Source organism: Morone saxatilis, unplaced genomic scaffold (assembly GCF_004916995.1).
Source record: "Morone saxatilis isolate NCDOM2014 unplaced genomic scaffold, NCSU_SB_2.0 Contig2, whole genome shotgun sequence".
Lineage (NCBI taxonomy): Eukaryota > Metazoa > Chordata > Actinopteri > Moronidae > Morone > Morone saxatilis.
In genome coordinates this window covers 16,032,579-16,047,429 of record NW_023339762.1, presented here as the reverse complement: position 1 = coordinate 16,047,429, position 14,851 = coordinate 16,032,579, and the positions used below count along the sequence as shown (strand labels likewise).

At 40.2% G+C, this 14,851-nt stretch overlaps 3 protein-coding genes across 5 annotated transcripts in view; 1 reads left to right on the top strand and 2 right to left on the bottom strand.

Annotated features, from left to right (window-relative positions):
• tmem266 (transmembrane protein 266) overlaps positions 1–2,655 on the bottom strand; it is a 27,955-nt gene extending 25,300 nt beyond the window's left edge. The window contains exons 1-2 of the mRNA XM_035664825.1: positions 2,479–2,655; positions 810–918 (exon numbers count right to left, since the gene is read on the bottom strand). Coding sequence (XP_035520718.1) covers positions 810–823 — 14 coding nt within the window. The 5' untranslated portion in view covers positions 824–918; positions 2,479–2,655. The remainder of the gene's footprint in view (positions 1–809; positions 919–2,478) is intronic.
• Positions 2,656–5,015: 2,360 nt separating this feature from the next.
• Positions 5,016–6,117, top strand: LOC118330945 (pro-neuregulin-4, membrane-bound isoform-like). 2 transcript variants are annotated; one of them, XM_035665691.1, is made up of 5 exons: positions 5,016–5,064; positions 5,276–5,310; positions 5,418–5,511; positions 5,665–5,817; positions 5,981–6,117. In XM_035665691.1, exons 1-5 carry the CDS (start codon positions 5,057–5,059, stop codon positions 6,051–6,053), a joined length of 363 nt encoding a protein of 120 aa, XP_035521584.1. In that variant the 5' UTR covers positions 5,016–5,056; the 3' UTR covers positions 6,054–6,117. The 2 variants fall into 2 exon arrangements, with proteins under 2 accessions (XP_035521584.1, XP_035521585.1); XM_035665692.1 differs by having other exon boundaries at positions 5,019–5,064; positions 5,252–5,310.
• A 1,307-nt stretch (positions 6,118–7,424) lies between these two features.
• On the bottom strand, positions 7,425–11,335 carry lactb (lactamase, beta). 2 transcript variants are annotated; one of them, XM_035665689.1, is made up of 6 exons: positions 10,962–11,335; positions 10,782–10,848; positions 9,301–9,491; positions 8,892–9,207; positions 8,629–8,794; positions 7,425–8,423 (listed from the first exon to the last, which is right to left on the bottom strand). In XM_035665689.1, the coding sequence occupies exons 1-6, from the start codon at positions 11,316–11,318 to the stop codon at positions 7,898–7,900; spliced, it is 1,623 nt and encodes a 540-aa protein (XP_035521582.1). In that variant the 5' UTR covers positions 11,319–11,335; the 3' UTR covers positions 7,425–7,897. The 2 variants fall into 2 exon arrangements, with proteins under 2 accessions (XP_035521582.1, XP_035521583.1); XM_035665690.1 differs by having other exon boundaries at positions 10,974–11,335.
• Positions 11,336–14,851: the final 3,516 nt, after the last annotated feature.

Here is a 14,851-nt window from a genome sequence, read left to right as displayed (position 1 = left end):
AGAGAGAGAGAGAGAGAGCATCAAGTCTAAGAGAGCAGGGGTGAAAATAACTCCAAAGACCTTTCTCTGCATGAGTTTCCCATCTGTCACTTCACAGAGAGTCACAGACATTCAGCAGCATTAAATCATGCCTTTTGTACTACTAACCAGTCAACACATTCCCTATATTATATACTTACAGATCTTTTGCACCAACATTCTCCTTCAAATGGACTTGTAATCAGCCATCAATTGTGCTAATCGGCTGGTCAGAGGCCCAGATGGAGCTCCCTGTTGGTTGCAAGCAGCATCCTGTGCCTTTAATCAGAAGATGCAGCTGACTGAACCCATTTTGCATTCACCTCTCACTCCACTCCACTCTACTCCACTCTACTCCACTCCACCTCCTCCCACTCCACTACATTCTCCTGCTCCCTCTCTTTTTCCATTCTCTTAGCCCCAACCATGGCTGTCATCAGAATGCAGGGCCTGTCTGAAGGACCACACACACAGAGTAATTATTAATAAGGGAAGATGACAAGTGAACATCCTTCCTGAATGCTAAGAGATACCAGCGGAGGCTGGAGATGGCCGGCCACTCTCTTGCTCATAGGGATGCCGGACGAGGCCGAGCGCTGCTTTCCCGCTGATCTCTGTTCAAAGTCATTTACAGGAGGGGCATGAGAATATGCAGGTCCCATTCTGCCAATCATACCCTACCACACTGAGATTCCCGCTGCATGAGACTGCATGTTCATAAACAGAGATTTAAGATTTCACACTCTCTCAGACATGGTTTCAAACAAGACTCTGGCGGGTGTTATACTCACTGGGGGTTGCTCATGTCGAGGTCTTGTTGCTGCAAATAGACGTCCACACTAAATGACCCCAAGTGCAAAATGTGATTTCACCACTGCAGAGACCTGGCTCCTACCACACCTATAGAAAATGCAAAAATAATTAAGAATGTAATTACTACAGAAAAAGAAATTCATGAAGCAAATAACGGGCAAACTCCATCTGAGGAAGATCGTGAGATATGACTGGGAGTTTCAGAACAGCAAACAATAGACCTTGAGGGTAGATTGTTTTGCAAACTGCTGTTTTCCAAGGACAAAAATGCACATTTAATCTCAAAATTATGAAATATCTATATACAGTTTGCGTTATACCACAAATGCATGCATAATCATCAAGTATCAATGCTTAGGCTTTTTCCTGAAGGCGCCCTGTCCTAACTGCAGCTTTAGCTATACTTCAACTGTTTTCCTGGGGAGCACTAAACTGTAATGGATTTTAAATCTCCTTCAATATACGCTCCGCTCTGTGAATCAGGGGCTGAGGAACATCACACCTCTTGCATAGCAAGTACAGCAGGATGCTAGCTCTTTGTGCGACAGGATAGAGAGCCATTGATGTCCAAGTCGGTTCAGTGAAAGCCCACTCCAGCTGCTTTGAAGGAACAGACATGACATGACCGGACAAGAACGTCACAAACACATAGCCACTGCTTTAATATGAAACATTTACTACTGCCGAAAAGCCCAGTTCTGGGTGTTGCAAAGTAATTGTTACACTGAAATCAGCTGTAAACAACAGATAAATCATAACTGCAAAACTGCTATGATAACACATTTGCATTGTTTAGATCTTCATGACTTGCACAATATTTCATGAATTTGGAATATTGTGTGACACACAGAGGCACAGCGGAAAAACCCTCAGACATGGAGAGGTGAGGAGTCAGCATTCACAGCCGCAGGAGACCACAGCAGAGTAATGTAGTGAAGCACAGCAGATTAAATGCTACTCAGGATAAATCAGCCCAGGTCATTCAAGGGCTGAGAGTGACACTGTTTCACTGCAGTGCCCAAAAGTGTGCTCATTAGTATAATACTCCGGGTAAAAGATATTGCTCTGGCCATAAGATAAGCAGAAAGTCAAAGAGGTTAACACAGTCCAAAATACTTATTGGGTGCTTTACTTTCTCTGTGCAATCACAGCAGAGGTGACCAGAAAGGCAAGTGGGATCAAATGTGCATGTACGTATTTGATTCTGGGGGTAATTTACTGCAAAGCAAAGTGTTTCTGGACTAAATATCCAAGGGAATGTCACAATAGGCATCTTGAGTTACCACTTATTACTTTAAGTGTAGTCTACACAGTAACTGCTTCATCAGCGAAGGTGGTTGCCCACAAGGGAGCAATTTATTTATTTTTTATTTTTTAGATTTTACTATTTTGTATCACCAAACAGAAACTGTGGGTGCTATTTCTGTCCAATGCATTCTGCATTTCAACTAATCAAACATGCATTTGCCTGTAGCTACATAAACAGTAGTCCTGTAGCTACATAAACAGCCATGGTTGCTGTTAACATTTTCCCACTGTGCTTAGAGGCCACGCACTCATTCTCGTTTAAACCAACACAAATACATCAACTACACAGTGCCCTTACAATCACCACCGACTCGAAAAGCAGCACAAAGGCACACTAACCTCTTCTGTTTCCGTGCTCTACATTGTGTAAAGTGTGGTCGTGACTCCTTTGCCCTCGCACTGATGATGGTAATATCTCCCTCCACGCCGATGATGATGATAAGTGTGAGGGAAGCTCAGATCTGGCTTTGTGTAGGCTGCGATTCCCCTTAAATTTGCGTTGGCCAAGCACCCGTATCGCCTCTCAGAAGACAGCGCACGACGAAAACACCTACTCCGGACCGAAAGCAGCATTCTTCAGCGGAGACGACGAGGCTGTCACTGAATCAGGAAAATACCGACATCTTCGGAGGGGAGGAATAATGTGCGCACAGGGCTTCCCCCCCACAATCACACCAGAGACTCCATGTGCCCGATAATAAGAAGAGGTTCACGACCGGGAGCTGTCCAGGTGCTGAAAACGGGATTCCAGCGGCTACAGATGTGTGACGAGCAGCGCCGTCAACGCGGGAGGAAACCGGGCTAGATGTACAAAACACATGATAAAATAAAACACAAGACACACGCACACAGTGATATCTGTTAAAGCATATATGCAGTCTATAGCCCTGTTAAGCCATGAGAGCCTGCAGACGTCCCTCTTTCTATGCCACCCTGGATGCGTCGACGTAGAAAAACACTCGCTTCACTTCACCTCTTGAGCTTCAGAGTTCCTCGCGATAACAACCCACCCGCACGGAAGAAAAAAAAAGAAGGAAAATCACTAATACTCTTACAGTGACTTCAAGTGTTTTTGTCGTGCCCAATAGTGAGATTATAATGACTGAGCCTGCTGCATTTAATGGCATTTATTAGTCTGCAGCGTCTCTGTTAATGTTCCCATAGACTTGCTGAGATTTGGGAGTTTATTCCCAAGATCGGGGCTGTTATTGGTGTCAGCAAATAGGCTGCCACTTTCTAATAAAAGGGTTTAAAAGGGGGTTTAAAGTTGTAACTAATGGCTTTATTAAAGGTTAATAAATAATATAGCTTGTTTCATTAAAGCAATACATTTTGGGGTTGGCAGGATATGAAAAAAAACTTGGCTGGTGTTTATCATTTCTGTTTGGAGACAAAGCAGTTAGAGAAGCTCCATCCATCAATAAATCCTACAGTTATACAGGCCAATGCGCCTTTAATAAAGGGCTATTTTTACAATAATTTATCAAGTCTGCAGTTGGGAATGTTTAGAAATTAATAAATAGACTTTGGTCCAGATTTCCACAGCCCCTTTCCAGAAGGTCAGTGGTCACTGAGGGGCTTCATATGATGAACTATGGCGCTATCCTAAAGATTGGATTAATGCTTATGCTGCAGGAGGATAAACACCAGCCAAGGGATTTTTTTTTACAACCTGGAAAGCCATAAGTTGTTCCCATTAGGTGCTTACAGTTGATCTATAAAGCATTAGTGAATTATTTTGATTTATTCCTATTTATGTAGTCATTTGTTACCAGATAAATAATATAATATATAAAAAAACATGGTAGGTCTATCAGGTGAGGCCCTTAGTAGTCTACTTATAACATGCTTTCAAATGATCAGACACTAAAGAAAAATGTCCTCAAAATAAACTTGGTATCTCTACAATGCTGCCGGATTGAGGCGTGTATCTGTGAAAATCCTGGCACTGATTACATGATCACTAAGAACAACTACAATTTCTTCATAAGAAAGCAGTAAACAATAGAAAAGAGGGGCAGTTGGTGAGTTAACTAACGGTTCTGAGCACACAACTATAATTATATGTTTATAGGAAGTGGCGTGGTATCTTTTTAACCTACACAGAAGTTCCCACGATTCCATTCATGCCTTCTCTGCATACTGATCATTCCGTAGCTTCTTAACAACCCTAGGCACGCTGAGCTCACATGGACAACAGGTGATTTCCTCAGCCATCCTCATCATGCCTGATCTCATGATGCAACTAAACCTCCAAGAATAAAAACAAAATGTAATATACACTCAAGACGTCATCTGATTGTCTCACAAGGGCGTTTCCATGGGGTGGGGGGGGGGCATCCACAGGTGCCACTCATTATCGTATGATACTGGATGAATGCATCTATTGGTACAAACCATGTCACGCAAACAAGTATAGCCAAAGTTATGCTAAATTATGGTGATGGAAAAACTGGCATGGTCATTTGCAACGGGGTCCCTTGAGCTCTGACTCAAGATATCTGAATGAAATTGGGTTCTATGGGTACGCAAGAGTCTCCCCTTTGGAATGATGGAAATCTGAGACACACTTGATGCCACCCCTGCTTAAGTCAGTGCCCCACTTAAACAAGTCTGGAAACGCCCTGGTCTCACACAGAGGCCAACATTGTCAAAATGACTCCTGGGAGACTATTTTTACTTGTATGTATGTATCATATGCCATTAAATGGCACCATTTGACACACTAACAAATAACCCACAATCAGCTGGTAGTATGACATTTACAATGTGGACAAACTGCAATCACAACATTTTTTAGGCCAAGGGAGGAACACGCCCACGTGTCGTCTCCAACAAAGAGCAGTTCTGAGTTACTTGGAAGCGTCACTATGACTCACCTTGGGAACCTGCACTAACTACCAAAAGCGAGGATTTCATGAGCTGGTAAGGACAGATTTATTTCAGTCAGGGTAAATACATTTCTCTCACAAACTCAATATTAGTTCATATTGCCTTTCAGACTGAATACACTTTATATATGTGTAGGTGTGTTTTCATTATTAGCACCTGTAATATCTGGTTATGACAAGCTTTCCTTGGTAGTGAGAGTTTACTTCCTTTTGTGTGACAGTTAAACCGTTTGTGGTGTTCTCAGGAAACCGGAAGAAAAATCGTTCCAAATGATGGCAGGTAAGAATAAATGACAATAACAATGTAAATAAATAATGTTATAAATGGACTTCAGTTGTGTTCTTTTGAAGAGCTATCTATCCTGAATCTGTTTTATGTCTCTGTAGAACATGGAGACCTTTGTGATGGGCAGGAAGCCACCTACTGCATGAATGGAGGGACTTGCTATAAAATACATTCCATGGATACACTCTCCTGTGTGTAAGTTAAATACAAAACTTAATTTTCCAATTGTCTATAATATAATGGTCCTTTAGGAGACTTTAACTTTTATACAAGAATACTGTTGATGTCACAACATCCCAATATTGGGGACACATTTCCTACATTTTTGTGCGTTGTGTCTCACTTCAGGTGCAATGAAAATTACAAAGGCAGCAGATGTGAGCAGTTCCAGCTCTTCAGCAGTTCTGCCAATGCAGGGGAGGCTGGGTTAATTGCAGCCATGGTCATTGTTGCCCTCCTCATCTTAGTGATGCTTAGTGTTGTTATCTACTACGTACGCAAGTAAGTACATTATGGATTTTTTATTTATGATTACCAAGGTTCTCAAGGCATCTAAAAATAGTATTAGATTGTGGATGTGTGTTATGGGTTATAGAGTCTTAATGTACTTGAGCTAGAATATGTTCTTTTAAAGCTAATAATCATTACTTGTGTCCACACGCAGGATGCTGAAAGCCAAGCAAGAGAGCCAACAGAACAACCAACCACAGTATTGGAGAGTAAAACCAAGAGTATGATCTTCCTTCTGATGTGCATTCGTTTCTCTTTTGGTTGTGTGTCAGATGGGATGAGAGATAAGTGTCATTTGGCTTTTTGGACTTGGATATGACAATGAGAGAACAAAGGAGAACTCCTGCACAGCTAAAGTCAAGGCAGGTGAAGCTGATAATTGATTAATTGTCTCATGAGATTTCTGGAATCCTCGCAGTTTAAAGAAAGGTGTAACTCATTAACACACACACAAGCAAGGTGTGAAACAAGTGTGAGTGGATGGGAATTGAATCACACCTCGCACAGTTTTAAACACAGCTATGAGGTAGGCACTGGTGTTACTCGTGTTAAATCACATTTCAATGTATGTGCTTTGAGATTTATATACAAAGCATAGTTGGACTATGTTAAAAAAAATATGTGTAATATTATTCTAAACATTGAATTGGTAATATGGAATAATGAAATAACCCCCTATATCAATTAATGCATGTGCTCAATATGCTATTAGTAAATATTTTGAAATTGTGAAAAATACATGTGATGATCCCCGTTGAATGATTTGACTGACTGTGATTTTTGGTGGGAGACCACACACACACACGTCCACACATATTGTATTTGTATACTTGAGGATCCTGATGGACCAGTCATCCTCCATCCTAACCTCAGCCTTTAGCATATTCTTAACCTAATCCTAAATCTAATCTTAACCATAAACCATAATTACCCCTTGAAGTAAACAGGATTCGTCAGGATGACCTCACTTTTCAAAAATATCTCCACCGTGCAGTTTTTAAACTCAAGATTGGCTCTGACAAAAGTGGACATGTAGGAACACACTGCAAACTTAGTGATACACTGTGTGGGAGTCTGTATAATTAGTGTATCCCAAGCCATTCATCAGCCTCCTTAAATCTAAAAACAGGGGCACAGGAGATCCCAGGAGTTTCATAATGAGAATGGTGGCATCAAATATGCTTCAATTCAGCGAGCTTAGGAAGGAATTAAAACCAGTTGGACTGCATTGCCAACAGTTTGTTAGTCTTTCTATTTTGATGGACTTCCAGTATTCTCCAGCAGTTACTAAGAACCAACACTGGAAGAAGGAAAAAAATAGATTTGGACAGCTGACAGCTTAGTTACTTACTAAAATGCATAATAGTCACCATTAATGAACTAGCTTTGCAGCACACCCATTCAATCAAATCTGGAATTGTTTGATGTTTGATTGTACTCAATGGCTGAAGTCGATTTTAGTACTTTAGTTTAGTACTAGTAATTATAAAAAAGCGATCTTGAAAGTTGGCTCAGCAGTAGGTATGCTGTGAAAATGTCACTCTATTTATTACTGATAGGGAAACAGTTATTAGATAAACACACAACAGGGTTTTTTCCCAGAGCATATCATGTTGCTATGAGAAAATATCTGTACAGGGTTGGCCCTAAACAGATATTTCATGTGACGTAGAAAACTTTGGATGTGTACCATGCTGCTATAAATAGCAATTGACCTCTTTCTGTCATGTATGAAATGTTTTTATTTCTCTCAAATGCAGAAACATATATATTAAAATGTTCTTGTGTTAGCTTTTAAAAATGTAGAAATGCATGAACTCTGTACACTGATATCATAAACCAGTGTCCTTTTTTGTGTTAGAAATGCAGTAATTTGCTTCCACCTAGTGGTGGAATGGCTTACCTGCCAATTTTGAATAAAGTTTTCTCTGAAAAATATTTCACACGTTTCCTTCCTCAAACACCCTCTGGACTTGTTAAAAAAAATCTATCAAAATCACATAAAAATCACACTTTTAGCTGAAATACTTAGTAAAATGTAAACTTGTGCATTTCTGTAAACAGATTATTCTTACAGGCTTCTGGCTTTGTCAAACTCATGAGCAATTTTCAGTGCTGTGCCGTTGAGTCCCACAGACTGCATGTTAGTGATGATGGTGACCACCACCCCCTGTGGGAGAAGGGGAGTCTGTCCTCGGCTGTCCTTTATGTTTTCAATGGGTAACACCAGGAGGACACTGCTAGCCCCTACAGCGCCTCCTGTGTGTGACACGTAGTGCCTGCGCTTCCTGCACTGACCATATTTCTGTAGATTCTCCACTACCAGCCAACCTTGGGCATACAGTCCATCCTTATCCCAGCTGGCCTCTGTCCTGTCAGCTGGTGCCCACAGATCTATGACAGTCTGGGGTTTGAGGAAGCCAGGAAGCAAGCCCTCTGTGTCCTTCAGGTGGGCCACCTGGTAGCTATAGAGCAGAGCGTTACCGAAAAGCAGCAGGTCACCAGCAGTGGAAAGGAAGCCGCCTCCTGCCCACTTGTAGGAGTTGTCTACATACGGGCAGTTCACAACACGTCCTCTCTTGTTGAGATGATAAAATCTGTGGAGGAGCAGCAACAAAGAATATAGACTCACTATTGAACTTTTATCATGTTGGGCAAGCATGAGCAATCAAAGCCGCCTCTAAGAAATAACAGATCTCCACAAAGTTCTACTCTGATGTTACTGATACACCTCCAGCTGTACTCAACGGTGACTTGTCACAGCAATTTGGACATAACTTCACACTGGTGATTATAGATTACCTGGAGCGGTGGTAAATAATAGGGTCATTCTCATCAGGCACAGTATTGAGCATCCCCAGCTCACGGAACATGTTCATCATGAGATCCAGGAAGTGCTGTCCAGCAGCTCGCTCCATGACGGCGCTAAGCAGGGTAAAGGCGTGGGTGGAGTACAGAAAAGTGGTGTCTGCATGTAGTAAGAAAAACACAGCCATACTCATCAGGAAATTAACATTGGAATTGTGTCATATTTGAATGGTTTAGTAAGTAAATATGTGCTTTACCAGGTTTGAAAATGAGCGGGTCGTCCTTAAAGAGGTCCAACGCCTGAGTGACACTTTCAAAGTTGTCCTTCAAGTAGTATTCCTCATGCTCAAACTCTTTTTTCTTCTGTGTGGCTTCTTTGGTTTTGGTGTTCTGTTCTATTGCAGGTTTATCTTTGTTTTCAGATGAGCTCTTTTCATCCTCTTTCTGGTGGCTTACTGGTAGCTTTAGAAGTCGCTTGGCTTTCTCCTTGTCCTCCTTCACTTTCTTTGCATCTTTCTCATAATGACGTATGCCACTTAGGTGCGACAGAATCATACGAGGGGTTATTGTGACCTGAAAGGACAGAATCAATGATGTGCATTTGAGCTGAACACGAAAAAAGGAACAGTATGATCTTATTACTAACATTTTGCTCAAGTAACTTACATCCTGTCCATCAAATTGTTTCTGGGGAAATTCTGGGACATATTTTTGGACCGGGACATCCAGATCTAGTTTCCCCTCCTCACACAGTCGTGCAGCAGCTGCAGATGTGAGGGGCTTACTGATGCTGGCGATTCGCAGCACTGTTTCTGGGCTGCACGGCACACGATTTTCCAAATCGGCGTAACCCATCCCTGAATAACATGAAGAATTAACATGCATCATATAAGAATATTTATGTGCTTCTAGGACTATGTTAAAGAATCCACGTACTGCATTTCATTTAATAATTTACTGTGAAAACCTATTATAACATCATTTCCAGTAAAGGAAAGAGGATGATTATATTTCACATTGTGTGCTGTTGGGTCAAGTTTCTCCGTGAATCTGTTGGCTTAATTCATGGCACAAACAAAAGGCCATTTTAGTTAACTGGAAGTGGGTCAGTGTTCCAAAGCAAACACAGCTAAAGCTTAAAAGCTATTTGTTTGTTAATAATTTATTTTTCTCCTTGGTTTCTCCTAGGTAGTAAACCAATGCTGAGCTGCTGTTCATTTGGTTGACACTCTCCAAACAACTTATTGCAAAAGAGGACATCAGGAAGAATGGCAGATTTCTGGGGTATTGGCCAATACTATGCAAAGGCACAACATTAGCAACCTTGCCAACGTTGATATAACAAAGCATTCATTTGTCTTGTGGGTCCACGTCGGACTAACCAAACTCGTACCAAAGTAAAGGTAAACCAGTTTACATAGCAAAACATGCCAATAAAACAAGACATTATGTCATAAACAAATGGCATAATGTTCATGATGTTAGCATGGACTTTGCAACTTTATCAGCAACTAAGAAAACTGACAGAGTTAGCAGTGACAAATTAATCAAAAGCTATTTTGAAAAGAAATTAGTTTGAGCCATTTTACAAGCAAAAACTATAAAAACATTCTCCAGCTCCAACTTCTCCAGCACTGGGATTTGCTGCTGTCCACTGTTTAAAATCATTGTAAACATTGTTTTTGGGTTTAGTACAAAGTAATTTGAAGACATTCCCAGGAGTCTGGGAGATTGTGAAGGGATTTTTCTTTCTTTTTTTACTATTCTCTCGTGTCTTACAGGCAAAATGAATAAAACACCCATTTAAATGATTGTCCGTTTACTTGATAATGAAAATAATTGTGTATAGCCCTAATTGTACTATTGTTGGTGGCCCAAATTTGACAAAAGTTGTTGCACAGGTGTCTGCTTTTATAGAAAACATTATCACACACTTTAACATTAGACCAGCATTACTTTGTGTTGTGAGCTACTGTCAATGGTTGTGAGCCAATGTGGCACCAGTCCAGCATTGGGCCCAATAATCTGGCATTTGGCCCACAATACAAAACTATGCTGGGCAGACCAAAACCAGCTACATTGAATTAAGTGCAATTTATATAAATGCTACATGTAGCACCTTTAAAGTGGACTTTGCAGGGACCAACCTTCACACCAGACTTGAGCACCATCCACAGAGACCCCAACCACCATCCCTGGGGCCCCTACCTCAGCCTGAGTGCAAACAGACAGACAGATACAGGTGGCATTGAAGTTAGGCAGGAAATATAAGGAGGAAAAGCAATGGATAAGTGACTAATCTATAAGCAAGCAGTCCACAGGCCTACCTCTGTGCCTACCTTTATCCGCTCCACAAGGTCCCTGCTAACCTTTATGGCATCACTGTATCGATCAGTCCGCTGTGCTTTTGTTACTTTATCATCACAGGAACTGTTGAGGCTGTATTTCAGTCCGACGGCTAAAGCAATACCCACACCAACCCCGCATATCCAAATCCTGGACTTTGCTCTGTATCTAAAAAATGCTGCCTTTGACCCTCCGACATATCTGCTCTGTTGTTGAATAAACACACTCGCGGGTTTGACTCGCGCTCCGGCTCCTCGCGGTGTCAACAGAGGAGACTCACGCGCTGCTAGGAGGGTACATTTGGCACAAAAACGATTTGGCAAAAACAGTCGTGACATTGTTAGATGCGTTGCTTCTCTTGTCTTTTGCTGCCGATAAATGTCACTGGTTGACGAGGTCCGGTTAACAACAACAATAACAACTTGCTTCCTGTTTGCAACATCGAGCCAGACCAAATAAGTCAAATCACGATTCAGACGGAATCGAGCGGGGGGAGGATAATTAACGTCGTACTCGAAAGAAAATGCTCAGGATGCATTTCTCGTGTTCACTTGATTTCAAGGTCTAGCTCTGTTCACTATCCACCTGTGGTGTTGGTAAGAAGACCAATGTACAAAGACTTATAATTAAGTTACAGAGAGATTAATAAAAAAGGCAATTTCTTTAGAACATCTACATTTCCATGTAGGCTCAACCTTAGAGTCCCTTATTATCTCCCTCTTGTAACAAAATCTTGGCAGAGATCTGCTGCAGAAAAGGGTCACATTTGAGTAGATTGCAATGTTTTTTGATAATTTTCTGAATCCTTCCAGATATAGTACTATATTCAGACACAAAGTGTTGTATTTAGGTCTATGAGATTAAAAAAAAAATTAAATAGAAGACTTATTGATAGCTGTTTGCAAACCATGGTCCCTGTAACCTCTCTGGACAAATCTTGCCTTAATTTCTTTTGATTTGACATCAAAATCACTGTCTTTATTGTTTATGTGTTCAACCTTAAACTTCCCATATAGGGAATGTTGGGTAGTATTTTCTTGGGATGGTGACTTTGGGCATGCAAAATAATGCTTCTGTCAGTATCTTACAGAAACAGAGGTATCAAGTCACTCAGTCAGCTCACATTCACAGATATCAAATACATCCGAGAAGACAATTTTCTCTTCACTGCACTTGACTGCACACAGTTTTCTCTTGACTGCATTTCAATGTAGGGTAAGTATGATTAATGTAGTTACAAAAACCGCAGACTTCTTCTTTGGTAAAACCACATCATCAATAAATCAACAACAAAATATTCTTCAAAAAGGGAAAATTGGGGTTCAATATGTACCTTTTTTCCCAGAGCCATAAACAAATTAGCATAATTAGGAACAAAGGGAGAATCCTATTTATAGCCAGAGTTTGGTTTTTCCATTCTGGGCTGCTGTAGACACAGCATGGTGGGCTCTGCCGAAGAGGCCCTGTGCCCCCTGTAGACAAAAACGTCTCATTCTAAGAGAACAAAAACGTAACGTTTCTGATTTTTCAGGCGATTAAACACTAATGAAAACATATGAATATTATATTCCATTTCTGACAGTAGATCCTCCTAAATGTTACACACTGGACCTTTAATTTTAATATGAAGAATCAGCTTAAGTAGATTAAAGTGGAACATTTTAGTGTTTGCATAGAGTTTCTATATGAAGTATAAGCAAATAAGATTTGAAAAAGGCTTTGAAAAATATGTGAAGATGTCTGAGTCCTCTGTGTGTATGTGTGTGTGTGTCAAACTGCACTAATTAGCTCATCTCAATCAGCTGTATGTCAGTCGGTCAAAGGTTGCCATGGTGATGGTAACTGCTATTTCAACTGTCTCAGAGTGAAAATAATGCAGCGTCTAACCTCTCAGACTGCTTCTACTTCAAAGACAAGAACTCATTTCACCTAAATGGAAATATAAGAAATAGGACACCCTACTGAGCACACTGTAAAATTGTGTGCAGTGTCAAAAATGTGAGCACAGGAGCCCTCTGTCCATATGAGTCTTTCTTTTATAGTTTTATTATTTATTTGCTAATTAAGGTCTAAGCTAATTATGAGCTGATTGATTTTTATTAACACGTGTGTGTCACATTTGGCGACATCTCACTGACTTCAAAGGGTGCCAACTTCTTAACTATAATGTATACACAGGCTTTACTACCTGGGCAATATCACACACACACACACTGTGTGTTATCTCCTCTGGTGCAACAAAGGACTTTCAGAGGTCATGCAAATTACTTGCAGCTGTCAACAGTTGAAGATTGTTTCACGGAAGTTCCAAACCTAAATAAACTACTGAATAATACTGTATATGGTGGCTACTGAGTAAAATAAGATAGCATGCAAAATAAAACGGCTATGATAAAGTCATAGTTTATGGTAAATCATACGCTATAGTAGATTATTAGAGTTTAAATAACCTACCCAACAATATACTGATAAGTTGACCACTTTGTAATCTTAAAGGTTAATGTAACAATAACTCCACACAAATGAAATACACCTTACTGGAGTAAGCTTTTACTTTGATACATAACTTCAACTGAGTCAAGACCTTTAAGTTATTGTACTGTTACTTCTGCTGAAGACTTTATTTAAAAACTTTCCAACAACATTGCTACATTAGTTTGATTATTCTGAAACTGAACTATACGGTTCAGTAGTGCTTAGTGAGCTCCAGTGAACCAAAGAAACACATGATAATGTTTTTTCGCCCAGCTGGAATTCAAACGGAGGGTCAGGCAAACATTGAGCCATGAGTAATGCAATAAAGCTGCAAAATGAACAGATTCTTTTAAACATTTAACACATATTACGTGTCACCGGGAAAGATAAATTAAATACGTTTTATTTTCCTGTGCATTGCAACAAGTTTTATTCAATCACCCCAAAGTCTATTAAGACCTTTAGTTTAGGTCACCTCTATGATGGACAAAAATAGCTATGCATGGACCATAAACAAAGTTAGAAAACTTTCAAAACGTGCTTTTATTTATATTCATATTTTGTACATTTCCGATATAATAAACACTTGAAACATCTACATTAATACAATGCTAAAACAATGCACAACCAGATGACTGAAATCCTACTTCATGGACAAGATGAACAAATTTTGAAAACTAAGAATATTCTGTAATGCATTAGCATTTTCAGTCATTGCTTAACAAAACAGTAGCACCAGTATACACACTGACAGTCATAGTCATTGTATACTTACACTTGTGCGGAAATCTTCTGTCTTTTTTTAAACATAGTTTGTCTTACAGACTGCAAAAGGTGCATAATGTTGAGGTTTAAGTAAATCCAAAATTTCTCCACTTTGTCCTTTGGTATGTGCATAATCAAGGTGGAACGGAACGGTTTGTAACCAATGGCACATGTCATTTCACTGGATGACTTGTCAAAAAAAAAAAAAACTATGTCAAAGATTGCAAAAGGCAGACAATGTTTCAAGATAAAAACTGGCTTGTGAAAACAATCTTGTTTCTCAGTTTAGGCTTTATAAAAGGGAATGGTTAAGCTTCACTTCCCCTTAGCTTTGCTCCTTGGTCGAGTTCCGCTGAAGGCAGGATGGTGCAATAGGAAAAGCATCTGGCTGTTTGATCTCCACCATTGGCAAGGTACGAGCAGAGGGTTTATGGTAAGCAAGGTGCAAGAACAAAAAGCCAAAACCACAGTGCGTGTGGGGTCAGACCGTGCTTTCACAAATTATTCAGTTCCATTAGAGTCTGGTCCAGCATCTGGTGCATATCGAGGTTCTCTTCTTTAGCATGTGACAGTTTCTCTGTTAGAACATCAAATGAAGAAGTTTTAATCTCACACAAACGAGCATAAGCGA

What these genes read in the sequence shown, in the direction of transcription:
- LOC118330945 (XM_035665691.1), top strand. An exon ending in ATCGTTCCAAATGATGGCAG is followed by an intron (nt 5,311 to 5,417) that starts GTAAGAATAAAT and finishes ATGTCTCTGTAG; the next exon opens with AACATGGAGACCTTTGTGAT. An exon ending in ATGGATACACTCTCCTGTGT is followed by an intron (nt 5,512 to 5,664) that starts GTAAGTTAAATA and finishes GTCTCACTTCAG; the next exon opens with GTGCAATGAAAATTACAAAG.
- lactb (XM_035665689.1), bottom strand. Translation starts at nt 11,318, where the DNA reads ATGTCACGACTGTTTTTGCCAAATCGTTTTTGTGCCAAATGTACCCTC. An exon ending in GGATAAAGGTAGGCACAGAG is followed by an intron (nt 10,849 to 10,961) that starts GTAGGCCTGTGG and finishes GTTTGCACTCAG; the next exon opens with GCTGAGGTAGGGGCCCCAGG. An exon ending in CCCGCTCATTTTCAAACCTG is followed by an intron (nt 8,795 to 8,891) that starts GTAAAGCACATA and finishes TACTACATGCAG; the next exon opens with ACACCACTTTTCTGTACTCC.